This window comes from Dryobates pubescens, chromosome Z, assembly GCF_014839835.1.
Source record: "Dryobates pubescens isolate bDryPub1 chromosome Z, bDryPub1.pri, whole genome shotgun sequence".
Lineage (NCBI taxonomy): Eukaryota > Metazoa > Chordata > Aves > Piciformes > Picidae > Dryobates > Dryobates pubescens.
Genome location: NC_071657.1, coordinates 8,563,154 through 8,590,676, shown reverse-complemented (window position 1 = coordinate 8,590,676; position 27,523 = coordinate 8,563,154). Strand labels below are relative to the sequence as shown.

General features: G+C 41.2%; 2 protein-coding genes across 2 annotated transcripts in view; one reads left to right on the top strand and one right to left on the bottom strand.

Annotated features, from left to right (window-relative positions):
• Window positions 1-1,113: 1,113 nt before the first annotated feature.
• Window positions 1,114-22,517, bottom strand: PLAA (phospholipase A2 activating protein). Its single transcript, XM_054178395.1, has 14 exons — window positions 22,306-22,517; window positions 19,750-19,943; window positions 18,450-18,550; window positions 18,247-18,367; window positions 17,019-17,186; window positions 15,632-15,767; window positions 14,715-14,884; window positions 13,631-13,788; window positions 13,092-13,311; window positions 12,073-12,141; window positions 10,144-10,215; window positions 9,254-9,355; window positions 4,912-5,076; window positions 1,114-3,503 (listed from the first exon to the last, which is right to left on the bottom strand). Exons 1-14 carry the CDS (start codon window positions 22,452-22,454, stop codon window positions 2,938-2,940), a joined length of 2,391 nt encoding a protein of 796 aa, XP_054034370.1. The 5' UTR covers window positions 22,455-22,517; the 3' UTR covers window positions 1,114-2,937.
• A 1,013-nt stretch (window positions 22,518-23,530) lies between these two features.
• The window catches only part of IFT74 (intraflagellar transport 74), a 40,117-nt gene continuing 36,124 nt past the window's right edge, over window positions 23,531-27,523 (top strand). The window contains exons 1-5 of the mRNA XM_054178731.1: window positions 23,531-23,666; window positions 24,080-24,215; window positions 25,003-25,051; window positions 26,540-26,638; window positions 26,805-26,865. Coding sequence (XP_054034706.1) covers window positions 23,550-23,666; window positions 24,080-24,215; window positions 25,003-25,051; window positions 26,540-26,638; window positions 26,805-26,865 — 462 coding nt within the window. The 5' untranslated portion in view covers window positions 23,531-23,549. The remainder of the gene's footprint in view (window positions 23,667-24,079; window positions 24,216-25,002; window positions 25,052-26,539; window positions 26,639-26,804; window positions 26,866-27,523) is intronic.

Sequence of the window (27,523 nt, the reverse complement as noted above, 5' to 3'; positions counted from 1 at the left end):
ACACATTTTAGTGTCTCGATGTCCTTCTTAAACTGAGGGGCCCAGAACTGGACACAGGACTCAAGGTGTGGCCTAACCAATGCAGAGTAGAGGGGCACAATGACCTCCCTGCTCCTGCTGGCCACACTATTCCTAATACAGGCCAGGATGCCATTGGCCCTCTTGGCCACCTGGGCACACTGCTGGCTCATGTTTAGGCAGGTGTCAATCAGCACCCCCAGGTCCCTCTGTGTTTGGCAGCTCTCCAGCCACTCTGACCCCAGCCTGTAGCTCTGCATGGGGTTGCCGTGGCCAAAGTGCAGCACCTGGCACTTGGACTTGCTAAATGCCATCCCATTGGACTCTGCCCATCTGTCCAGTCGGTCGAGGTCCCTCTGCAGAGCCTTTCTACCCTCTAACTAATATCCGTTCCCAACTTGGTGTCATCTGCAAACCTGCTGATGACTGACTCAACCCCCTCATCCATATCATCAATGAAGATGTTAAAGAGGATGGGGCCCAGCACTGATCCCTGGTAAAACAAGAGCCACCACTATTACTCATTTGCAGGACAAATACTGACAAAAAGAGGGCATCTAGTAGTTAGCTATTAGAAGACAGAAAAAACATCCACCGCAGTGTAAAAATGTTTTCTCCCCTTTTTGTGCTGAACATGTGTTAGCTTGTATCCAGTTTTGCTACTTTGGGAGAACCCACCTTGAAAGCTACTGCACAAATGCATGAAGGTGTAACACCAACAACCTTCTCCATCAATGAAAACCCAGCCCTTGTGAGATACTGCAGTATACTGTAAGGTCTTGCTGGGTTGTTGGAAGCCTTTGGTTTTTTTCATTACCTTCTTTACACTTCACCTTCATTGCCTGGGTTGCCACTGCATATCTCTGTGGGGAGACCCTCCAAGGACAATTCCTGCAGGGATGGAATCCGATGTGCCCCACTCCCTCTGTTCCCTCAGACAATGCTAATTCATGGAATGGTTAGGTATCACAGTAGCTTGAAACAGCAGCTGTCCTCCTATCCAAATGTTCCTGGCCTGCCTAACATGTAGCACTGCAGTCTTCAGATGATGGAGTTCTTCCTGCACTGATCATTTCCCCTACAAGAAGAGATTCATAGCATCTCTTAATATACCATTTCTTGGAGTTGCCAGAGTATGTTTATTAATATAAACATTGATTTTTGGTCTAGGAAAATCAGGACAATTTTCATGTAAAGAGGTATTTTGTAATAGAGCAATCCCACAATAACAAAACCAAAATGTTAAGATGAGAACAGATTTCTTAAAATAGCACATGTACAAACACAGTTTAAAAGCACAACATTATAAAGCTAAAGCTTCAAGAACAATTGTATAGTAGGCAATGAAAATTCAACAGACAGGCACATTATTTCACAGACATGACTCTTAAAGGTAGTTTCCTATGTCTTCCCAGGAAGGGATTGATCTATTGTTAAGCACTGTAAATCCTGAATAATTTCTTATGAACTGCCTTATACATGAGCCTGCAATGGAGCAGATGAGAAAACTTGTACTAAAGCCATGATAAAGACCATGTTTGTGAGGATATGTATCTGGAAATCCATCAGAAATGTAACACTACAAATGTGTAACTAAGGATCTGAGAAACAAGGTTTGTTGGATGTAATAACTCACAGTTGTTAAATGCAGAAGAAAAACATTAGGGGCTCGTAGTCACAAAACCCTTCACATCTGGCACAGAGGAGGCAGACAGCTGTCAAGTGACATAGCTCATATGCCAGAAAAGCTTGCCCATTTTTTTGATGCTTTCTGTTCTACTTGTCTAATGAAAAATGTATCTTCAACATTGAGCATCTTGACTTCATCTTAATTCTAAACCAAAGCACATTTGCAGAAGCAGTAGGAAGTAACTTGGATCTGATGAAATAGGTGCAAAATGCTGTTTTGCTTTTTCAGCCACCATAGTTACCACATTAAAGCTACTTCATAAAATGTGATTTTACATCTGTACAGTTTAGAACAGAATATTTTAAAAGATCTTCAACTAAGTCAAAGAAATTTGTCCAAACACCTGAAATATTGACAGGCTTGGGGAACTGACCCCTCTCTAAGAAACGTCTTTGTTTCTCTGCTGCTCAATCTGTTCTCTACACATAAATTTCTCTTCTACTCATTCAATAAAAGTTCAGCTAGTATTTTAAAACATACTTCAGGGCAAGACACTTGCTATCAATTGGTGCAGTATTCCTGTCATCAGAAGTTATGTAAAAGCTTTTGTAGATATTCAAGTCATTTTACAAGCTACAAGATATTCACATAACCAGCCAAGCATGGCATTTATATGGCAGTTTAAGATTCTACCCCCAGCAGTCACCTAGTTCTAGGTTAAAAACTGTTAGGAACCATAAAAGAGCTAGGTCTCAAAAACGAAGTGGAAGAAAGATGATGGAAAATTAGGTAAATGCTGCTTCTTTTCTGGGATATTTCACAAGGCATAGTATTAATCTATGTTAACTAATAAGCTTGTGACAAACACCACTGCACTTAACAGCAGTCCTCAGGGCCCCTCCTCTGCTAACAAAGAGCAGGGTCAAGAAACAGACTCATTGTGCTGAAACGTAGAAATGCGATCAGAGTGAGCGTCAGAGCTGACAGTCACTGAATCCCAGACATTTCCTACTTCTTCATCTAGATGACCTACAAGTACTGAGATGGTTTGACTTCTTGGTGACCTATTTTCATCTGAGCTACATTAGAGGACTTCATAAAAAGAGCCTGTGTTCATAAAAGCAGTCAAATGACAAACAGTGTAAAAAGTTTTATTTGTCTTGCAATAAATCAAGTGTAATTTATCCCCAATATTTTCTCAACGATAGTCTGTCATAAAATAAGAATAAAACATCTTTTTTTTTTTCCCTGCAATACACTGCCTCTCTAGTGCTAAAAAACCACAACAATTAGAGCAGATTAAGAACAAACCTACAGCAATCCTTTACTTTAGCTGGTTCTGATACAGAGGCATACTTTTTTATTTGAGAGTCAACTCCAAGAGACTTAGCTAATTGCACAGCATTTGTATCACCACTGATTAACGTCCCAAGAGCCACAAGCAGTCTAAAAACGGCTTCAAGATCTTGAACAACTTCCATAATTGTGCTGATTACTGATAAACATTGAGCTTTCCCCTCAACATTGTTGTCTTTATGTAAACATACAGCATAGTTCAGTGTCAGTGTGGCAAGTGCAATGTGAACGTTCTTATTATTGCTCAATCTCATTTCTATTGCTTGTGTCATTATTTCATCCCTCTGTTCCATCATAAGCTTCTGGCCTGCCTGGCTGACAAAACAATTGCAAAGAGCTCTAAGTGCCAAGAGCTGGTTTGCTTGCTTGCCTTTAGGGTTCAGGAATTTAAGAAGGTGGATGATAAATTGTACATGATCCTTTTCACTGCAGAAGTTCTCATTCACAGTGGGATGCCTGACAGACAACCTAAGAATGTCTAGAGCGGGAAAGACAATATCTAAGAAACAAAACAAAGAAAAATATTTTAGTGTTAATATTACATTATGTGCCAATGTGCTGTTAAGTTTCTTTCAGATACAGACCTTCTTAAACCCTTAGAGTTTTGGAAACAGACAACAGCAGTTTCATGCAGAAAAAGACACAGGTAAAGCACAAGTCATCTGAAATTCATCAAGGCAACTACTGACAAATCTGTTCTAGTAGCACTCCAATTAATCACAAAAACACATGTCCCTTGATTTAAAATAAACATATTACTGGGCAAAAAAACCTTGCCTAAAAGCTCTGATAACACTGATATGGTGACTCATCCAAGATCCCTGGAAGCTTCTCAGCTACACAGGAAGGATCTCTGTCCTCATTTTGAATCTTAGAGATTAGTGTAACTACAACACTGCTTAGAGGAAAAAGGGATTTAGACTACCTTCAGTTCTCAGTGCCCTCAACTAATGTGCTGGAAATCACTGCAAGGAAAGGACAGAGTTTGTTCAGCAGCTCTCCTGTTTCCCCAAATTTGAAATGCATCTCCCTCCTTAAGTCTACTATGGGTACTCTAATGCTTGGAACCACATAGGAGCTGAATCTGCTCAGCTACTTATTGAGCAGTTTCTCCTCATATATGCAGAATCATGAGAATTAACGCTTTTCAGACAAAGGGTCTGAAAGCAATGAAGACACTAGGCACTGCCAGCTCCCCAGCTGTGTGAAACATTAGTTTAAGTGATGTTATATAATTATCATGATTTTTTAATACCAAAATATTCTTCCCATTAATAATTAATCATGAACTGCAACTTCAGAAAAGCAGAGCATTTAAACTGCACGTTTAGGTATCTGTACATGCAATGCATTTGCTTTTTCCAGAATGTGCAGCAACAACTAAACCACCCTCTCCAATCTGGCAGTGCTGCACTGTCAAATGAAACTGCATCACCACCACTTCCATCCATCCAGGATGTCATGTCACTAAAGCAGACCTGACTGCATGCCTTGGTTTCATAATAAACAGGAGCTACTTTGGAGATTTAATATTTTATCTCCATCATTTGGCCTCTCATTTTACAACAACTTAGGATTCCAAGTCACACTTCTTTGTTCTATTTCCATGCTCATGCTAATTTCTTGAAGATGCTCCTACTAATGAAATAACCAAGACTGATGATTACATCAGGTTTCTCCTTTATGTTTACTGTTGGGCCAACAACAAACCTGACAACCAATTATCAATTTTGAAACTTCAGCCACTGCCCCTGCTAGTAACTTGAGCTCTTAGCATCTGTTTATCATCTGGTTTCTGCTTGGGTTAAACACTTTTTGGGACAGACTCTGTGTACCAGCCAGCATAACAAGATTTTTGATTCATGGTAAAGTATTGATGACAGCATAAAATAAATGAAAGTCTTTACCTTCTGGCCAGTGAATGGCTCTCCATAAAGTCTGGATTTGCTGTGCTGTAGGTGTTTCTGCAGAAGTGTTGCATGTTGCTGACAGTAACTTTTCTAGGATAATCAGGTCATCTTCTGTAAGTTTATGTTCTTCACTTGCCCTGCCGTTAAGTTCCTTTAACTTGCCTGGAAGACCAACAGACAAGGCATAGTTTTGTGACAACAGAAATCTAGACTTTGTATGAAACACTAAAGAAAGACCTTTACAAAGAAGTCACAACTATTGTACGTGTTCTGGGGTTTTTAAAATTAGATCTAAAAATTAGATTTTTAAATATTACTTGTCCTAGTGTCACCGTTTTCTACTTTTAAGTTCTCAGTTATTACAATAATTGCTACTATTAGGCTGACTCTGCAACACAAAGGTTCAGAATTCATATCTTAGCCTACATAAAGGCAAAAATGCCAAAAAGGATCACAAGATCATTCGTTTTTAGATCTGACACATGATCCCCTTTTTGCTCTTTTCTATTAATTAGGTAAACAAAGAAACTTTACATTCTTTGTGTGATCACAGTTTTTGTATTTGTGCTGCAGTGCCAGAAGTAAAATGCCTGCACCATGTCCTGTGCTTGTATTTCAATGTAATTTAAAAATTAAAGTATTGAGGGGAAAAAAAATTAATGTACAGCATTTTGCTTGAAATGGATCTAACGGTAAACACCTGCTACTCATGGTTCTTCCAGGACTGAAGAGGGCCATGTCAATGAACACAAAAGCAGACAGCACTACATTAGCACACCATTCTGAGTATGCACAAAAATCAACCGTGGGTCTCTTCTGAAAAAAAAAACAACAACTATTAAATCTGTACCAGTCTAGCCATAATATTTACAAGTGAGGGAAACTCAGTAAAGTTAGTGTTTAGATTTTAAGCTTCAAAAAACCCAAACCAACCACTAAACTTGGGAGTAATATGGTTATCATTCAATACTATTGGACAGAAATGAACCGATGCAGTATATTTTCAAGAGTAAGTAAAACTCTCTCTTCCTCATGAACTTCTGGACAAAGTTTTACTGTAAAATCTGTGCAAAACTAACAGGAGACTAAATCTATTCAGGGGTGACAACCTCCAGGAAAAAAAAAAAAATTCTAGTTGAAGAAAATGAAACCTGAGCAATGAATTGAAAACTGCAGAGCAATACTGCAGAGAGAAGGCCTCAGAGAGACCTTCATAAGCTTGAGAAATGGACCCATGTGAACCTCACAAAGTTGAACAATGACAAGGGCTAGGTCCTGGTCCTGGACCTGGGTCAGGGCAATCTTCACTATCGGTACAGGCTGGGAGATAAAGAGATTCAGAGCAGCCCTGAAGAGAAGGACTTGGGGGGCTGGTGGATGACAAGCTGGCAGTGCGCGCTAATGGCCCAGAAAGCCAGCTGTAATCAGGGCTGCATCAAAAGAAGCGTGGCCAGCAGGTTGAGGGAGGTGATTCTCCCACTTTACTCCACTCTATTAATAGAGACCCAGCCTGTAGCCCTGGCCTGTCAGCCTGACCTCAGTACCAGGGCAAGTAACGGAGCTGGTGAAAAAGCCAACTAGGAAATGTGGCCTCCTGCACCTGTTGCTTGTCAACAGGGAAGGATTTGTAGGGGATGTAGCAGTTGGAGGACGTTTTGGTAACAGTGATCATGAAATGACAGTTTTCACTTCACAGGGAATTAAGGAGGGGGTTAGCAGAATGGCCACCTTAGACTTTTGCAGGGCAGATTTTGGCTTATTCAGGACACTGATTGACAATAGTCCCTTGGAAGACTATCCTGCAGGGCAAAGGAGTCAAGGATGGCTGGGCATTCTTTAAGAAGGTAGTACTGAAGGCACAGGAACAGGCCATACCCATGTCCTGGAAGACAGCTTGGCAAGGAAGAAGACCTGCATGGCTGAATAAAGCTTTGGCTGGGGCTCAGGAATAGGAGAAGAGTTTAAGGCCTTTCAAAAAGGGAGCAAGCAACTTGGGTGAATTATAAATATGTGGTGAAACACTACAGGGAGAAAATTAGAAGGGCCAAAGCCCAGACCAACCTTTAACTATTTCTGTGACAGGTAATAAAAATTGCTTCTATAAATGTATCAGCAGCAGAAGGAGATCTAAGGAAAATCTCCGTCCTTTAATGGACACAGGAGAAAACACAGTGACAAAGCATGAGGAAAAGGCTGAGGTACTCAATGCATTCTTTGCCTCAGTCTTTACTAGCAAGACTAGTTCTTCTCTGGGTACCCAGCCCCCTGAGCTGGTAGACAGGGGAACAGAAGGGAAGGAGTCCGCCAAACTCCAAGGAGTTTGCAATTTTCTGTATCACTCAGACACACACATCTATGGGACCAGATGTGATCCCCCTAAGTGTGCAGAAGGAGCTGCCAGGCCAGAAGAGCTCATCAAGCCACTCTGCATGGTTTTTCAGCAGTCCTGGCTAATCAGTGAGGTCCCAGTAGACTGGAGGTTAGAAAATGTGACACCCACGTACCAGAAGGGATGTGAGGATCCAGTAAAATACAGACCCGTCAGCCTGACAGGTCACAGGGAAAAGTCATGGAGCAGATCATCATGAGTGGCATCATGCATCACACACAGGACAACAAAATTATTTGGCCTGGTCAACATGGTCTATGAAGGGCAAGTCCTGTTTATTAATATGACCTCCTTCTGTGACAAGGTGACCTGCCTGGTGGATGAAGGAAAGGCTGTTGATGTTGTCTACCTTGTAAGGCCTTTGACACAGTTTCCCACAGCATTCTCCTGGAGAAACTGTCTGCTTATGGGCTAAGTTGAATCTGCTGCCAATCCCATGCTGCTGTCATACCAGCTTCAAAATGAAAGTGCTGGCTGGAGCAAAGCATTATGAGGATTGAAGTTCAGATTGAAGTATGAGAAGTTTCCTGTTCTGATTGCTGCTTTTGGGTTCCAGGTTTTTGGGTGTTTGCTCTTCTTCCACTGGGAAGTCAGAGTGGGAGGGATGGGAGAGTAGCTCCCTGACTTGGTTTTTTAGTTGTCTGCTTTCTGCTGCCTTTTTTTCTGTGGTTTTTCTCCAAATAGGCTAAGGTAATTGCGCGTTATTTATATTAAACTCTTAACTCTACCTCAACCCAGAGGGTTTTTTTGTGTGCATTATTAACCCTCACTTCTGTGCTGTAGGGAAAAAGACTGTGGTAAACTAGCACATCATGGCTTGGATAAGCACATGTCATTTGGGCTGAAAAACTGGCTGAATGGCCAGGCCCAGAGACTGGTGGTCCATGGAGTTAAATCCTCTTGGTGTCCAGCCACTAGTGGTGGTCCCCAGGGCTCAGTACTGGGACCAGTTCTGTTTAACATCTTTAGCAGTGATCTGGATAAGGGGCTCATGCGCATCTTTAGTAAGTTTGCAGATAGTACCAAGCTGGATGGGCATGTCATCTGCTGGAGGGCAGGCAGGCTCTGCAAAGAGATCTGGAGAGACTGGATAGATGGGCTGAGGCCAATGGTATGGCATTTAATATGGTTAAGTGTCAAGTTCTGCACTTGAGCCACAACAACCCCATGCAACATTACAGGCTTAGGTATGAGTGGCTGGAGAGCTGCTCAGCAGAGAAGGACCTAAAGCGTTGCTCAATTGCCAGCTGATTATGAACCAGAAGCTTGCTCAGGTGGCCAAGAAGGCCAATGGCATCCCGGTTTGCATCAGGAATAGTGTGGCCAGCAGATCTAATGATGTGGTTATCACCCTCTACCTGGCACTGGTGAGATCACACCTCAAATACTGTGTTCAGTTTTGGGCCCCTCACTACAAGAAGGACATCAAGGTGCTGTACTGTGTCCAAAGAAGAACAATTGATATGGTGAAGGACTTTCCATACAAGTATGACGAGGAAGGGCTGAGGCAGCTGGGGTTGTTTAGTCTGAAGAAGAGGAGGCTGAGGTGCTCTACAACTACCTTAAAGGAGATGGTAGTGAGATGGGTGTCAGTCTCTTCTCACATGCAACAAGTGACAGGACAAAAGAAAAAAGCTGCAAATTGTTCCAAGTTGGATATTAGGAAAAATTTCTTCACAGAAAGATTTATCAAGCATTGGAACAGGCTGCCCAGGGAGGTTTGGAAGTCACCTTCCTTGGAAGTATTTAATAGCATTACAGTTCCTGTGAAATTTATTTTCCTTCTAATCCTTTGAATAGATGTGCTGCTAAGGCATGAATGCAAGCTTTAAAGATCAGAAGCAAGAAACAGTAGGAAAACTGTGAGAAATCACTTTTGATCTTTTAAACAAAGCTAACTTATTTCAAACAGATGCAAAATAAAACCATCCTTGAAATTTAAACACTGACCCAGTATCTGCATTGGATTGGCCTGGTCAAAGGTCACAGCATCCTTCTTTGGAAAATAAATATTTTCAGCTTTAGCTGCAGCTGACTGGTAGGCACCCTTTCCTGCATGAAGGAAATACAAAAGGTTCAACAGCATACCAAAGCATCTGACACAGAACAATATCCTACCAGCAAGTGATCCTGTGACATTACTCAGAAAAGTATCTTTAAAAACAATGGAATGCTTATGCAAATAGCTGCAAATCCTCATCTTGTTTTTACACTCAAGGGCTAAAGCTTAAAGCAGTATCTTTACAAATAGTTCTCCTCCCATGTAAGGATTTACTATCCAAGTGATTTCTCAATTACACAAATGAATTGCAGTCATTCACAGGAATAAGTACTGCAGCTTAGACATGTCAAGGGTAATTTTACAACAAAGATCTCTCCTGACCTGAAATATTATCTTTTTCATTATTTTCATAATCAACATGTAAAGTTTAACTATATTGGATATATATATTACAGATATGCCCATGTCATGCTGCATGCCACACTAGCCTGAAGTCTCTTTGGAAGAAGAGCAATAAAAAAATGTAATCATGACCTATAATGACTTCTTGGAACCATAGGCAAATTAGAGGTTGATACGGTTTCTTTGATCAACAATACATCCAGCAGGAAACCAAGAACTCTGTCACTAAGAGAGTACTATCAGTTATTTTAAAGCTTCTGTGCATGATTCCTGCTTGTAAAGAACAGCTGTTACTCTATTTTCTCAATAATTTCCAGCAGCTTCCATCTAATCATTATTTTTAAGTACAAATTCCCATCTATACAGAATTCATGTCATAGGAAAAACTGAAGCAAAAGACCAGGGATGCTTTTCAGCAGCAGGCATCATCTCTTACCTGTATATGGATCAACCCCACCCACTGGAGCCACTGCATTTGATGCTGAACCAGGAACATAGCGACCAGCACCTGAATGGAGACATGAGAGTTATAAGATATCACTGCTGGTAAAGAGGTGATATGAATACCTGTAATGAGGCACTTGTTTTCAAACATCACTATTAAAGCTGTTATTTTGTGCTAAAGGAATTAGAAAGTCTTTAACGCTTCCTGAAAGGATTAAATCTATGCCTGTGTATGAGGATAGAGCTGATGATATTCACAAGAGAAGTGACTCACAGGTGGAAGACACTCAATACTCCCTGGCATCCAGTGGTGCCAGGGCCCCTAGCACAGCAGACACCACATGAATGAGAAGCTCCAGGGTGAAGACACTGCTGCCCAAGCCTGGCCTCTCTCTGTGCCTGGGGCCAGCAGTAGCCTCTCCTGTGGGAGATGGACTCTGCTTGTGGTATTGAAGTCTCAAGTGAAGGAACTGCAAGGTCTTTTGCATCGCCAGAGACAACAGCCTGAACCACAGAAAGCAAGGGAGGAGGGAGGAGGAACAGCAGGAAACCACAGTAGAATAGGGACAGAGAAAGACTGTCAATATGGGTAAGACTGAAGGCTGTGGATTTCAGCAACAGCACAAAGGTTTCTGCTCCACCTATAGATCTGGAAGTGCAAAACAGGCACAGTGCTCTGGCAGCGGCGAGTACAAAGACCCAAGAGGGGATGCTGAGCCAGCTGATGCTACACCTTGTGTCTGCAAAAAGCAGAAAGGTAAGCAGCACTGATGGGTCGCTGCTTCTTGCAACATAGGGAGGCATCTGCCTAGTGCCATGACATGGTATCTTGCAAGGTTGGTGTCAGCGACAGAGACTGAAGTCAATAGACAACCAATATGATCGAGTATTGTTCCTTTATTGTTCCAGTATTGTAGGACTATAGTGCGAGCATAGTACAGCAAAGTAAAGAAGGTAAGGGCATGTTAAGGGAACTTCTACAACTTACATAAATTTGTAGAGCATTGTTGGCATAGCTTCATTGGTTCCCATGAGTGACCACACATCACACCATTATAGATTATTGGTCAAACTACTAATCACACGCAAGGTTGTTGATGCAGGTGCGTGTCCTGTTATTCCAAGTGCCTACACTGCCAGATTGCTCACAATGCCTGTTGCTGGCATTGCCGCAGGTTGGTCTATGCTGGGGGCCAGAATACTGCAGAGACTGCCAAGGCTTGCCTTCTTGCATGGGAATCAGTGCTACTGCCAAGAAGTCCTGAAGAGTATTGAGAGTGATTACAAAGTTCTGGGTGCAGGGTAAAGGGCCCAGGTGGTGTTTCCTGTTTCTTTCATGTTGCCAGCAAAGTAAGAACACTTGAGTGGAAAGTGGGTGGGTTACCAGTTTTCTACATGGCTGATTTTGCAGGCAAGACTTTGATGTCAACGACTACAGGACCCTCTCTGAGGAACGAGAGCTACTGATCAGGAATAGGTCAAGTCTGACAAAGTAAGGATGGAATGTCTTTGCAAACAGGTTTAGAATCTAGAATTTAGGGTGGAATTAAAATTTAGAGTGGAAGGTAACAATAGAGGTCATGCAGTAAGAAAAAAGAAGTAACAAGGAAAAAATAAAACTATTTCTAATTATAACCACTATGGTGTTGGCCACGCATATGAGTGTCTGACAAAACTTAGCAGTGTAAGATCCCACTGCTCTGCTGTGAAGGACAGGGTGACATGAGGCAGACCACACAGCAGAGGGCTCTCCTCAACAAAACAACTCTGCACACACGTGGACAGTGGTGGAGGCTGCCTCAAGTCTGTCCCACACAACGGCCCCAAATGTAAACTGCAAGAGACAAACACTGAAGGCAGCTGAACAACATGAAATACACACCTTAAACGGTAGCAAGACAGTTTAGCGACTTTACATTACCTGTAAATGGATCTGCTGCAGGCATGGTACTTGATCCAGATGAAGAGCCTGGAACATAACGTCCAGCACCTAGTGAAATAGTAAGAAAAGCAATGACTACCACACACAGCTTGATGCTACTTTTGAGACAGCAGCAGCTCAAAAACATCACATACACCTTCCCTGATGCTGAACAAATTCTTCCTAATTATCTGAGGGTGAGAAATTGGTTTTCTGGGGCACACACATTACACACTTGAACATAGCCAAATCAGAAGTATATGCATAAGTTCAGATGACTGCAGCTCCATGAGTTGCATCTGAATCTTACTAGCCTGTATTCTCATTGCAAGAAAAACACTTAATTCTTTTAATGATAATCTATTCTTAACTTTGTATTTTTGAATAGTTGAAGTAAGAGTGGTTTATCTTGTAAGCATGATCAACAGGATGTAATTGATTAATGAGGTTCAGCTTGAGTAATTAGCTTGCTCTAGTTCAATTTCCTGCTTGAAAATAGGTAGTTTGCATATTTCCTTCAGTTCCAGTTCATTCCCCAGGTAAATGTTTGTATTTTATTAATTGCCTTAACAGCACTTGGCCATTTCTTAGCAAGAAAAGTGGAGTTTTTTCAAACCACTGGCTTGATTATAATTTTGTTGAAGAAATGCTCTGATAAATACTTCAGAAGTTTGTCAGGTTTTCACATTTTTTCCTGTCAGATCTATCTGTGCCTTGCTTTCAATCATTTAAGGGAATGAAAGTCCTGCACAAGAAGTACAGGAGCTATGACACTGCAATCTGCCAGAGAAGGCAGTAAGGTGGGTTGAAAACTGAGTAGCTAGGCCCAGAGAGTGGTGATCAGTGGCACAACTTCTAGTTAGCAGCTGTTCACTGGTGGGGTACCCCAGCAGACAGTACTGCACCCAGTCTTGCTCAAAATCTTTATTTACAACCTGGAAGATGGGTCAGAGAGCACCCTCTGTGAGTTTGCTGACAACAGAAAACTGGGAGGAGTGATTGGAGTTTGAAATTCTTACCTGTAAAGGGATCTGAAAATTCAGAACTTGTACTCAGCAATGTTTGCCCCTTAGTATTGTCCATAATAAACTTGGCCACTTGATCCAGAAACATGGGATTGAGATCATTCTTTTGCAGGAAGTTGTATGCAGTCAGCCATGGATCATCAGTGATACTATATGGCAGTTTGTAGGAAGGCCCATTTTCATTTACATCAATAGTGAAAACATAGTCATACTCCTTTAAGCAAAATTGGGGGGGGAAAAAAAATGTTACATGTTGGTGAGCACTTTTTACACAAGGTTGTATCAAATGCAGACTAATAATGGCCCAGGGATAAGCCTAAGAATTTTAATACTTCTGTTTCCAGATGGTATCATTAATACTCTCCCACAAAGGACAATTGTGTTTTCCAGAATTTTCTTTCCAGTCAAATAAGGGGGGAAAAAAGCACCAATGTTCTCTAAGTTTTATTTTATCTAGGACTGGAATCAAATTTTTAATGGGAAGTAAACATTTTACGTAGACAGGAATAAAGTCAACTGAAATTTGCATATACCTTTCCTTCAAATAAAACCTTTCCAGATGTTTGTTGTGTGGCTCCAGAAGAACCAACAACATCACCAATCTTTATCCATCTTCCTTCACTAACACTCCACTGGTAGGCTTCTACTTTCCCATCATCTTTAATAAGCCGTGTCTGTCCATCTCTTGTTCCTGTAAACAGAAACATTAAAGAGTTTGAATAAATTAAAAAATAGTATTTTACTGAGGAGGGAGGGGTGAAAAAAGTCATTACATAGCACTAAGATTTAAAGATGAAAGTATAATTCACCAATATTGAAAGTCACAGCACAGGAAGAAACTATGCTTGTTGCACAGTTGTTGCAACAAAAATAGCAGAAATCTTGACAACAGCATTTTGCAACTAATGGCAGTAATGCTATCTGCTACTGGACTAAGTTGCAGAAGCAATCCTTAGGTCAAGTATTTCAGAAGCTCTATGTTTTCCCACAGAGATGACCATCAAGGAAGGTGACATCCTGTGACCTGGCAAGACAAAGCTTTGTACGATTGCAAGATCTATGCCACTTGCTGATCAGAGCCAAGGACTGAGGTCACTGGTTACTTCATCTTGGGAAAAAGTACTTGTCTATTTAAGAGTAACCTTAACTACCACTGTTTCCACTGTATTCTCAGTAATCTCTGAAGTACCTGGAAAATCAAGCTAGTCAAGACAAACTATTTTTCAAGCCAACAGTTAAAGCAGAAAATTCACATCTACTTTTCTTTCAGAAAAAAAAAAAAAAAAAGTAAAAGCCATACTCAGTAGTCCTTCTGCAAATTACAGAAACTATCCCATATTGGCACAGCTGGTGTAACAGATCCATTCTGCTGCACCCAGAATTCAACACATCTCGTGAGAAATATTTTTTATCATTTCAGTCTAAAAAACCCCCCATAAACTAAGAGTATTATGTGCAAAATAGACAATGAAAGGATAGTAGAGCCAATTGAAGCTGTTTTCCTCAGCAACTCTATTGAAAGTAATCAGAGCTTAATTTTGGAAACGATGGAAAGTTCAGTACTGCAGAAACAAGATCTGAAGGCATCTCTAACACAAGAAAAGAACAATAATGTACCAGGATCCTTAAGATGTTCTCTTCCAGGAAGGTCTTCAGCATTAATATCTCCTAAATCACCAGTTTTTGGATCAATGGATGATTGGGAAAGCTCATTTTCAAAAGCCTGAATCTCTTCAGCACTTGCTGTACGTTCCAAAGACTCTGTAAAAACTCTGATAATTCCATCGCTGAATGGAGAGAAAACATTCAAACAAAGATTATTTTAAAGGTCAGCATGATTACATACATTTTATGGTAACTTCTGTCTCATGAGAAACCATGAATGGAATGAAGCTGGAGGTGGGGAGGTTCAGGCTGGACAGGAGGAAGAAGTTCTTCAACGCGAGAGTGGTGAAGCCCTGGAATGGGTTGTCCAGGGAGGTGGTTGAGGTCCCATCCCTGGAGGTGTTTAAGACCAGGTTGGATGAGGCTCTGGCCAGCCTGATCTAGTATGAGGTGTCTCTGCCCATGGCAGGGGAGTTGGAACTAGATGATCCTTGTGGTCCCTTCCAACCCTGACTGATTCTATGATTACTATTTCTAACAAGCCCTCCCAATTATGTTTATAAAAGGAATTTGTTCTCATGCTAAAAACACTCAAAGGACTCAGCAGGTAGCCCTGTCTGTAGTACAACTTTATCATCCAGGTAGGATGTATCTGTTAAAAGAGTTCTTTATACTGTACTTGCAAGTCCATTCTCAGTCTGTTCATGGTTTACTACATTCCCAGGGAACTCATCCTACTTCTGTCATTCCCATAACAAAACAGTGACTTTTTGGATGAAGTACAGTACATGTTTAAATTTAATACATATACACACACTTTGATGTATTTTTATACACAGATGAAACTGATACCCAAAGCAACGCCTGTAATTTCATCAAGCGTTTGCAGATTTGCATCACAAAATACACTGAGAGTAAAACCTGGATACCTTGCACCAACTACGATGTCACCATTGTCTAAAACACAGCAGCACCACACAGACTGAGCTGGGAGTCTGATTGTTTGAGCACATTCCCCTCGTCTCCAGATTCTAAGAGATCTGTCCTCTCCAGTAGTTACAAAATCTGAAAGGAAAAATACACAAAAACTTCTAAAGTACATTTTTAGTGCACTGTGATACTAGACTCCATTCTGAAACTGGGTATCTAAAAATTAAACAATGAAAGAATACTTCTATAACTTAATACTTGTCTCAATTGCAAGAGAGCTAAGAGAAAAATATAGGATAGCTGTCTTCTCAAAAAAAACCCAACAAATCCAAACAACTAAGCACATAAATTGCAGACTAAGCAGCCAGACAGGGAATGAAATTGTGCTTAAGGCAGAAAAGATTCCTTCCTTCTTTCAAGACTTTAAACAAAAGAACTGTACAATTTTGTAACCACCATTGGTTTATCTTACAAAAGTTTCACATTTGTTTCAAATTCAGATTTTCACAAGGCAGGCCTGCTTTTTCAAGAAACATTCAGGAAGCACTAAGTCTATAATGTCCTCATCCTAGTTTTGTCTGTAATTTTTTCCTTCTTACTAGCTGCTGTGTTTTGGTTTTAGTGTGAGGATACTGTTAATAACATGCTCATGTTTTAGTTGTTGCTAAGTAGCACCCATCCTGAGATAACAGATGGCTCTGTTTCCCATGCTCAGCAAGTGAGCAGTGGCAGAAGAAATTGGGATGGAGCATAGCCTGGCTGGGGTTAAACCACAACAGTCCCCAATGAGGAAACTGAAGCATAAGAAGACATATACAATATAGACACCCACTGATACATAGGCACTTTACCTGTTGAACAAACTTGCAATTGTCTTATACACCACACAAAGGTCACTGACTTGGAATTTCTTCTGCAACTGTTAGTTCTGAACCTCTAAATCTTTAACTCTGTAAACAAAGGCAATTAAGCCCCACACATAACATTCTTGCACTATTTGTAATATACCCTGAAAGGTTTCTGTGGAAGTACCTAAATTATCTCAAACCAGGCAATCACACATTACCATTTCATTACCCAGCAACAGTACTCAAAAACAGGTGACAACCTAGACAACAGTTTTGCCTATTGCTTTGTCCAAATTTCACTTAAGTCTGACAATTAGGCCTAATCCAGAACCTTTCCTCTCACCTACTTTCAGAGCAGTTCTGCTGGAGGTATAGAGTGAATCACAATCTCCTTTTTAAAAATTATTTACAGTAACAAAAAGTAAATTAAAGGCTACCTGAGTCCTTTACTTATGACAGCTCCATATAACAACAGAATGCTTACTGTGTCACTAAATTTTGGACAAATGTTGTGTAATAGCCACAAAAATAATCCTACCTTTACAGTGAGGGAAGACAGAGATGCTGTATATGTAATTTGTATGTCCATAGTACACCTGCAGACACTTGCCAGAGATCTGCCATCTTCGGACACTAGCATCATTAGCACAGGAAAGGAATTCTGTATCACTGAGAATAGCCAAACCTCTCACACAATCTTCATGTCCTTTAGAAAACAAAGGAAAACTTTCATGTGGGGAGGCCTGTGGATGTAGTCTACCTGGACTTCAGCAAGGCCTTTGACACTGTCCCCCACAGCAAACTGCTGGCTAAGCTGTCAGCTCGTGGCTTGGGCCACAACACTCTGTGCTGGGTTAGGAACTGGCTGGAGGGCTGAGCCCAGAGAGTGGTGGTGAATGGTGCCACATCCAGCTGGCAGCCAGTCACCAGTGGTGTCCCCCAGGGAGTTCTCTAGCTGAATATTTTGGTGTAAAAAGGGAAAACAAAGGGAAGATAAGTCTAAATTAATTTCATTGGTCAGATGTGAAACTACCATAGCAATATATCCTTCACATTCTTTTTTCCAGTGTCATTCTGTCCTTTCCTTTTCTTGGCCAGAATGCATGCCGCTGACCCTGGGCTGGAAAAGATAAGAGGCTAACTTCTCTAACAACTGCTTTGAACTAACGAATTCCCTTAATATCCTTTTCTTTCTTTTCTCCTTTTGTCATCTAATTAGCTTGGACAAGAAGGCAGGGGGGAGAGAGGGGTTTTGGGGGGAACTCAAGGTGAAAACTGCGAGGGTCTGTATTACATTCTTTCCTGTATATTTTTTGTATATACTGCAAATACTGTATATTTTGTATATATTCATTGCATTTCATTCTGCTTGTAAAATACAGCTTTTCATTCACTTCTCCAACTGAGTTAGCTGTGCTTTATGTGGTGAGAGGATTAAACCTTCACACTACCACACAGCAGTGTATCATTTCTATTTAGCTCACATATAAAACCTGGGAACCAATCCCCATTATGGGAGCAGTTAAGGAAAGAAACCAAAACATCAAAAAAATCCCAAACAATTTGTATTTCATTGTTATCTAAAAAAACAAATCCAGCTCATCTAGAAGTGATGTGATTTCTGGGCATACAAGTTGAGAGGCTTTTTAAATCCTGCATTAAAATTGTTCAATTTGTCAACAGTTTTATGGGGTTTTAAATATTTTTATCCTTTTTATAGAAGGGCACACAACCCTGATGAAATTGCCAACTGCAGTAACGTTTACCAGTGAACGTCCTTTCACATCTGCCTGCCTTCCACAGTTTAATGGTTTTGTCAGCTGACCCAGTCAACATTAAGCCTTGCTCAGGGAGTATTTTCACTGCCCAGATTGCAGCTGTGTGACCCTGCAAAGAAACCAACATTGTCATGCTTGTCAGAATCAAATTCAAAGCACCCATTTTATATAAATGTAAAGCAACTTCATACCTGCAATGTCATCATACATCTGTCATTCAACCACACTTTGGCTGTGGTGTCCCATGATCCACTCAATAATGTGCCAAACTTCCCTGATGAAAGGCTGCAAACTGGAACAAATGTTCAAATTAGCACTGACAAAGTTTCCTGGATTGCTACCAATCTTAAGCCAGGACATTAAAGAGATTTATTTAACGGGATTTACTTGATATTAGAAGCATATTTAGTGTTGAAGAGTTTGGAGAAGGATTCAGTAGAACTGTAGTTGGAACCTAGAAAAGAGCTGCTTAAAAATTTCTTAACTTTAGATTACAAAACTTTCCCATCTCTCTGTCTTTCAGATTTTTACATTTCTCTTAGCAACAGAACTCTTCTTCTTGGACTGGAATATGTGCACAAGCAGGTTAGTTACCTAATGAAGACACAGAACTACAGCAGGAGTTGAGTTTTAAGATTATAGAGAAAGCCAAGATTGTGTCAATATGTATTAATTTATGTCCTCAGGCAGCAAGACTTGAGGAAAAAAAAGCTTTACCTTCTTGGAATGCAAAATGCTACTGCCAGGAAACTGTGGTGACACTTAAAGACAACACACACTGCCAGCAAGGTTTACTAGTAAGTTTACCAAAACAGTTAAGTAATAAGCAGAGAGTGCTCTGCTCACCTATATGTTCCAGCCTCATGACTTCATGTTGTGAATCAGACAGTGTTCCAACCCTGTGTCACATGTCATGCCCTACTTTTCAGCCATTTTATACCAGATTTTACAATTAACATAATCTCTCATTTTTAAATGTTTTGCATTACTGTAAAAATGGCTACAAATACCTTTTTGTAAGATAATTTACAACTTGTTAAGGACATCTCAAACCTTTCTACACATCTGGAGGGAGCATGTCACATGCTATTTTAACTCCCCATCCACCCCAGATTTCTGGTAACATATGTAAGCTATTTCACGCCTCTTTACACAGCAACATTCTTTCTTTCTTTCTCAGAGGAAGTCAAGAGTTTTGTAATGAAAAATGTATCTTAGGTTTTATTTAGCAGTCCAGGGAATTTTCAAACTGGTGTCCACAACCATCCTTTAACACAGTTAAAAAATTTAAGCCCCTCAACCCCCTAATTCCCCAAAATGTTTGGTTTTTTTAATGCCCTGTAATTAATTAGACTGTTCGATGGGCTACTAAATACTAAATCAGCCCACAAGACAAAAACATTAGTAAGCTAATAGGAAAAATGCTTAACCTTTTATTATGTATCTCAAGAAAAGTGATGCAACAAACTGCAAAATAAAATGACTACATACCTGTGTTCTTATGACCCTTCAGGGTATAAAGAGGCGCTGAGTTATCAACTGTGAATATGCAAATATTATGATCATTGCCACCAGTTGCAATCAGCCCACGAGGATAGAGGTCACTTGGAGGTATGATGCACACACAAGATACAAAATTTGAGTGGCCACTCATGCAGTGCATTTCAGTAAATGCCCTGTTAGGACTAAACATATAAGATAATCAGTTCAGCGTTGTGAGAGAAACAATACATATTTGAGGCACTGAATTACAACAAGTATTTTCAACCCTTAAATTAGTCACCTTGCTTACATTGTGCTGAACAAATGTCATGGATAACCTAGAAAGAAAAACTTAGGAGAAAAATTAAATTCCAATATTCAAACTTTGTAAGCAGTATTTGAAGCTCTCCTTTGATTCTTCAGTAATGGTAGGCCTGGAAGTACTTAGTTTTGGTTTTCTTTCCTTGTTGAAATACACTGCCAATTCAACCAGAAGTAGTTTGTCCTCATTAAATCTTTTGCTGTCTCAAGACTCAAATATGTAGGAAAAGGGTTGATTTCAGATAGTTTTGAAACAGCTATGTTTTGCCCTTGAGTTAGGAATGCACACCTCATCCGTGACTGAGAGAAAGAAAGAGGGGAATGTGGGGAAAGATTTGCCCTTGAGTTAAAGAAGGCCATATTTAATCTTTGACTTAGAAAAGAACGTAAACATCTTGTAACTGAGGAGAAAGACTTGGCAGAATTTTGATGGATTTTAACCTGTTGTATGTCTTAATTACACACATGCCAGTACAAAATAACCAATTAAGATGGGACACATGTGCTTTCTAAAAGAGTATATAACCTTCCTGCATAATGTAATAAATGTCTTTGCCTAGTAATGTCTTAGCCTGGAAGGTGTGCTTGTAGTGATTCCAGGGTGGATCGAACACCAAAACCATATTACTACACAAACATGTATTCCAATATAACCTAAAACAGCAAAGCATATTCACTGGCTCTTAATCAGGCACACTGTAGAGGTGTAATAGTAATATTGATTTTAAATGACTCAAACAGCAGCCTTACTTGTTCTTCATGATCCAGTCTTAGTAGTTATAGCACTGACTGGAGAAAGGTACTTAAGACTACACAACAAATGTGTGGCCTGTGGTGTTGCTTGTTTCCTTTGCAGCTTTCCACACCCTCCTCCGCTTTCTACGTTGTTTTTGGTTTGTGTTGGGGGGACGGGTAGGGTGTTAACCCCAAAACCGCAAGAAATATCTTATCACACTGTCATTCTTCATACTCTAATGCCTGGAAAGATTGAAAGATGCAAGGAAATCATGATAATCCTCTAAACTCTAAAACATCTTAGCTGCTGATGGCAGAGAACAAATGAAGGTCATATATGTTCCTCTGAATTTAGGTAACATAAGTAACAGGAAGCAGTTTGCTTACCCATGAAGCCCTGCCTACTGTAATCCCATACTCTTCACAGAAGAAATAATCTGTGTAAATTTCTCAGGTCTTTCTCAAACAGCCCTCAAAAATGACAGGTTAGAACTAGACTTCCTTTCCTGCAATACACGTCTATGCAACAAAACAACTTCTTCCCCTTGTGATCAGAGATGCTACAAGACACACTTTGATATTAGTCTCCCCCCATCTCAATTGCAGACCTACAGAGATCAATTTAAACACTCAAGACCATTAAGGCAAATCTGCCAAGTCACTGTATTTCAGGTTGTGGAAAGAGTAACTGGCTAGCACCTTCAAAATGCAGTTAACAATTTGAAACTAGACAGGTGAGGAGATACGTCCTGTGGCTTCCTTCCCTACACATTCACCATCTCCTGTTCACATTCCTTAGCAGTACCTCTTCTGGTCACAGTGATACACTGAAAAAAACCCACTGAGTGAATACAAGACAAATCCAGTAGGAGACAACCCTGCACAACATCAACATCAAAGAAAACAGTGTTGCTGGCTTTTCTTTTCCTTTTCCAACGTCTGCATATTTAAATTCCTTGTATACTTTTAAAATTCATACTCTATTTTATGTTCCTTAACAAGGGCAAGAAAATAACTTCTGGAAATATTCAAAGTATACCACTTTACTGTCACTAGCTACAGCATTGTTATTTGTACCATTACTTTGGTATAGAATACATAGAGGTGGAAATAACTTTAATACTACCCGGGGAAACAACGCACAGATTTACAGGCACCATTGGCGTCTGCAAAGAAAGCGTAATTAAAATACTGACGTTCAGTTAACTATGTGTGCAAGCACCACCCTTCCCAAAAGCAGGAATGCAAACAGCAATACCTTTGCCATTCGTAATGGCACCAAAACACCTTCAGCGAATGGACTCCTAACACTTCGCATAACCCCGACAGCCTTCCCGGACCTCGCCGATTCAGCCAAGACTTCCCGCAGCGGACACGGCCGCCGCGACCGACCCGGCGGGCCATGGGCGGGACCAAGCGGCTGCACCTCCGTTCCCTCTCTCCCGCAAAGAGCAACTGACACCGACCGTCCAGGCCTACCCTGCGGCTCTGCCACAGCCCAGCACTCACCCATCAGGAGTCCAAAGCCGTGCAGTTCGGTCCCGGGAGACAGACACGAAACCACCCTGTGGGAAGAGGCTGCTGGTCAGGCCCCGCACGTCCTGCCCGTGCCCCACCAAGGAGCAGCGAAGCCGGTACGCGCCGCCCTCGCTCGCCATGGGGGCAGGCCGTCGAGGAGTACTGACACAGCAACAACCCCGCGGCGCGGCCACCACCACTACCGGAAACCGCCGAACACCGCGCCGGAAGTAGCGTCACTAAACGCGCCGGCGGGAAGTAGTCAGACTCCATATCCCGGCAGGCATCGCAGCCAGAGCGCCGTTAGAGTTCCCATACTTCCACCACAATGCACTCTGGGAGATGCAGTAGTCGTCTCTGGCCACGGGCGCCGCGGCTCCCCGGCGGCCGGAGCGAGATTTCTGAGCCTCGCGATATCCGGGCGCAGCGTTTCTTGGCGGGGTGGTTGCTGTGATACCGCTGCGGCGCTCGCGGAGGCTTCGTGGCTGCCGAGGAGTCCGGTGAGAGCAAGCGACTGTCGCCGCCCGGAAACCGGGGTCTGCGCCCGTCCGCGGCTCCGCGGGGCTTCCCGCTTCTGTAGCACGGGTCATTGGCGCTGCGGCCTCCCCGACTGCAGATATTCTCCGCCTATGCAGCGGCTCTTTTTACCGCCCCAGGAGACCAGGCGTGTGTACTGCCTGTTTAGGTCATGATCAACAGTGCCGCCATATCTCAGGCCCCTTCGAGCCCCTATCGGGCAGTCTCGGCTATCTGAAAGTTGTCTCTTTGTGCTCCGGCTGGGGATAAGCTCCTGTAGGGGCTGGTGACAGCTACCAGGATTTGCGAGGGGTAGCACAGTTAGCGTTGAGGGAACTCGCTTCAAATAACCTAAATGGATATTTACAGCAGCTCTTCCAATTTGTTTCATGAGACACTTCAATTCGGCAGGCAGATGCTGAAAGTGACACAAGAGTTCGTAGCAGTTAATGGTTTAATAATGTAAACTGGACACTGACTAAGCACTGAAGCGTGTCTGGCATCTTGCTGTGAACCTGCTGTGGTCCTTTTCGAGACTGTCTGCACATATCATGCTATAGTAGTAGCTAAGTCCTTTGCAGATTTCTAAAGGAAGCAAAACTTTTAATAGGGGGAAGATTTAAGCTTTAAATAGTTGATCTCTAGTAGTTTTAAATTACTTGTGCAAATTTAAGGACTGTTTCTGTCCTTTACAGGGAGAAGTTCAAAAAGGAACAAATATGGCTAGCAGTCACAGACCTCCAATAGCTCGTCCTTCTTCAAGAGCAGGAATAGGGCTCACCACAAGGCCTCCATCTTCATCAAGGACTCCTTCAGCAACCAGAATAGGAACAGGGGTATGTTTAATAAGTACAGCAGTAGCATCAATATGTTTGGGGTTTTATTCATACTTATGTCATTTTTTAAGTACCATGACTGGAGTGATGGATTCTTGGTAAGAATGTTCAAGATTTTAATTTGCAAAGAGTTTAATTTTCTAGTTTTGTCTGAAAAAGGTCAACAAGTTCTTGCATCAAGACTGAACATGGAAGACCCTAGTATCATTGATGTTGCAGTCAGAGGGAACGATGAATGATTGCTCACGGGTAATCTCTTAACCCTTCTTCAGCACACATTTGACTGAAGCTTTCTCTCCCCAAAGAGATGTACAAAGACTGACATAAGTTTTTCACTGTACTGTTTGATAGTGTTTAATACTGTTTAATAAATTCATAATTCAGAGTTGGGATGGTTTTTGTTTGTTTTATAGATGCCTCCTAGTACATCAAGGCCTGGTTCTCGTGGTGGTTCGTCAACTGCTGGAGGAGTCTTGTCATCTCAGATTAAAGTTGCAGACCGTCCAGTGACTCAGCAGGGACTAAGTGGAATGAAAACTGCAATGAAAGGTGTTTTTTTACTGAAAATAACTACCAGGGTGTCTGCAGAGTTTTAAAGGAGTAGTTAGGTTTTTAAAAGAAAACTTTTAATCACTATATGAATTGTAGAGTCAATAGATAAGATTAAAAGAAGATTAAATCATGTCTCTAATTTTCATTGTTCCTCACAGTCAAAGATAAAGGCTTTTTGTGCCTAAGCAGTCTTTAAAGACTAAAACAAGATAAATCATATCCTCTTCCATTGCTGCAGAGTAATTAAAATACTGTGTTACACAGTAACTATTCATAGAGCTGAAAAAGCAAGGTTTATCTTGACAAAAATCTAAAATGAATTTCTGCCTTCATGGAGACCTTATTGTAGTTTTCCAGTATCTTAAGGGGGCCTACAAGAAAACTGGGGAGGGCCTTTTTAGGGTGTCAGGTAATGACAGGACTAGGGGGAATTGAAAAAAAATAGAAATGGGTAGATTCAGATTGGATGTTAGGAAGAAATTCTTCACCATGAGGGTGGTGAAACACTGGAACAGGTTGCCCAGGGAGGTGGTGGGAGCCTCGTTCTTGAAGGTTTTTAAGGCCAGGCTGGATGTGGCTCTGGGCAACCTGATGCAGTGTGAGGTGTCCCTACCCATGGCTGTGGGGTTGGAACTAGATGATTCTTGAGGTCCCTTCCAACCCTGACAATTTTATGATTCTGTAATGAGTTCCCTGCCTGCAAATTCTGCAGATTGTTTTCATAATTTTTAGCTCATCAAAATTACTTTTCTCTACAAAGTATGGTCTTATTCTCCTTTGTCAGGTCCTCAGAGGCAGATAATGGATAAAACCTATTACCTGGGATTGCTGAGGTATGTCTTAACATCACCTTCAAACCACAGAAGGTTTAATACTCCATTCCCTTTCTGACATCAAGTTTGCTGTGTTTAACAAAAGCTTGGGAAAAGTGGCGTTCACTTCTAATGAAAGCTGTCCTGTTGCAACAGGTATGGTCATCTTTCACAGAGTTTGTTGGAGGAAAGGAGTTTTATGCTTATATCCAAGTAAAGTACATTCCTTTGACATTGTATTACTCGGTTTTCACTACCACAGGAGGGTCAGTGACTTTGAGATTCCATCTGTTGGAGAGCAGTGTAGTGCAAAAGGACCTGGGGGTCCTGGTGGGCCATGAGCCAGCAATGTGTCTTTGTGGCCAAGAAAGCCAGCAGTATTCTGGGGGACAGTAAGAAAAGTTTGGCCAGCAGGCCAAGGGAGGTTCTCCTCGCTGTATGCTCTGCCCTTGTGAGGCCGCATCTGGAATACTGTGTCCAGTTCTGAGCCTCTCAGTTCAGAAGGATCTGAGGGAACTGCTTTAAAAAGTCCATTGCAGAGCCACAAAGATAATTAAGGGAGTGGAGTGTCTCCCATATGAAGAAAGGCTGAGGAAGCTGAGTCTCTTTAGCCTGGAGAAGAGGAGACTGAGGGGTGACCTCATAAATGTTTATGTGGATGGCAAGTGTTGGGAGGACTGGAACAGGTTCTTCTCGGTGATGTCCAGTGATAGGACAAGGAGCAATATGTGCAAGCTGAAGCATAGGAGGCTCCACATGAACATAAGGAAAAAATTCTTCACTGCAAGGGTGACAGAGCACTGGAACAGGCTGCCCAGAACAGTTGTGAAGTCTCCTGCTTTGGAGACATTCAAAACCTGCCTGGATGCATTCCTGTGTGTCCCTAAAGGTGATCCTTCTCTAGCAGGGAAGTTGGACATGATCTTTAGAGATCCCTTCTAACCCCTAACATTCTGTGATTCTGTTACAGATCAGATAGCTCCATTTGTAAGAAGTAGCAAAACAAGCCAAGCACTTTTTAGTGTACATTTCAGGTGGTTTACTTTAATTATACATTGAGCTAACACTGACAAAGGCAAGGCCTTGCAGAAACTGTACTGCATATGCTACTTTGTCAGTTGATCATATTACAGCATTGAATAATCAGTCCTGAAAGATGTAATTTTAAATATGGATGATACCCACATTCTGTGAAATGATACTATGATTTTTTTTCATGCCCATTTGAGAGTAATAGGAACTTGTTTCATCAGCAGGGTTCAAAAAGCTAATTGAAGTGTTGTATTTCACTTCCAGGTTTTTGTACAACTTTATGATTTCATCTGATGTAAACACTCTGTTTTTTCCCACATTTGACCTCAGCTTTGAAACACTGTTTTGAAACAGTACAATGTGAGAATAAGATACTGACTGCACATCTCCTACAGTAAAAAGTCATTTCTGTACTGTGTTTTACTTGTACATTGGAATGTTAATGATTCTTCTTTGTTTTTTGGTGTTTTTTTTCAGAAGCAAAACAAATGAACTTACAACAGAAATTAACAAGCTGCAGGAGGAAGCAGAAATGTACAAGCAAGAGAAATCGGTGTATTTGTCATATGAAAAAAGGTGAGATTTATTGCAGCTTATACCGTGCTAACTTGCTCAGTCACAGGACTCTTCTTCAGGTATCATGCAGGTTTGAAGGAACCAATAAATAATTCTTTTTTCATTATTTTATTTTTACATATGTGGATCTTACAATCTTATGTTTGACTTTTTGTTTTGTGTTTAGGGCAGAGGCTTTAGCTGGTGAAATCAAAGAATATCAAGGCCAGCTAGCAGACTACAACATGGTATGCTGCTGTCAGCTTTTGATACTGAATGCTCTTTTATTTACCTCATACTGCTTTAACTCTATTTCAGTGTCTGTTTTATTCACACTTAGAATCATGTAATTGTTTCAGTTGGAAGGGACCTTCAAGATCACTGAGTCCAACCTTCACCCTGAGACCACCATGGCCATCAAACCATGTCTATGTATTTCTTGAATACCTCCAGGGACAGTGACTCCATCACCTCCCTGTACAGCCTGTCCCAATGCATGACCACTCTTTCCATAAAGAAATTTTTCCCAATATCCAATTTTTTTCTTAATATCTGTACTTCTCTGTAAAAATTATTAATACAGACTTTTGTTCAGTTATGTGGAAACTAAGGAAAACATCCTAAAAAAGGAAATGTATTTCCTTTACATCAGGAGAAGTGGTTGTTTATGGATTTAAGAAATTACTACTGTGTAATAGTGTTGGATTTTGTACAGCTACATGTAATGATGATTACTTCTGAAAACTATGTGTAATCTCTTAAGATTCCCAAGTTTTCCATTTGCAGTAATTGAAACTTGATACCTTTTTTATCAGTGAGTTGCTACCTATTTTTCTGGTTTTTTGTTGGTTTTTTTTTAAAAAAACAAACAAACAAACAAAACCAGGAAAGCAGTAACAGCTTGGA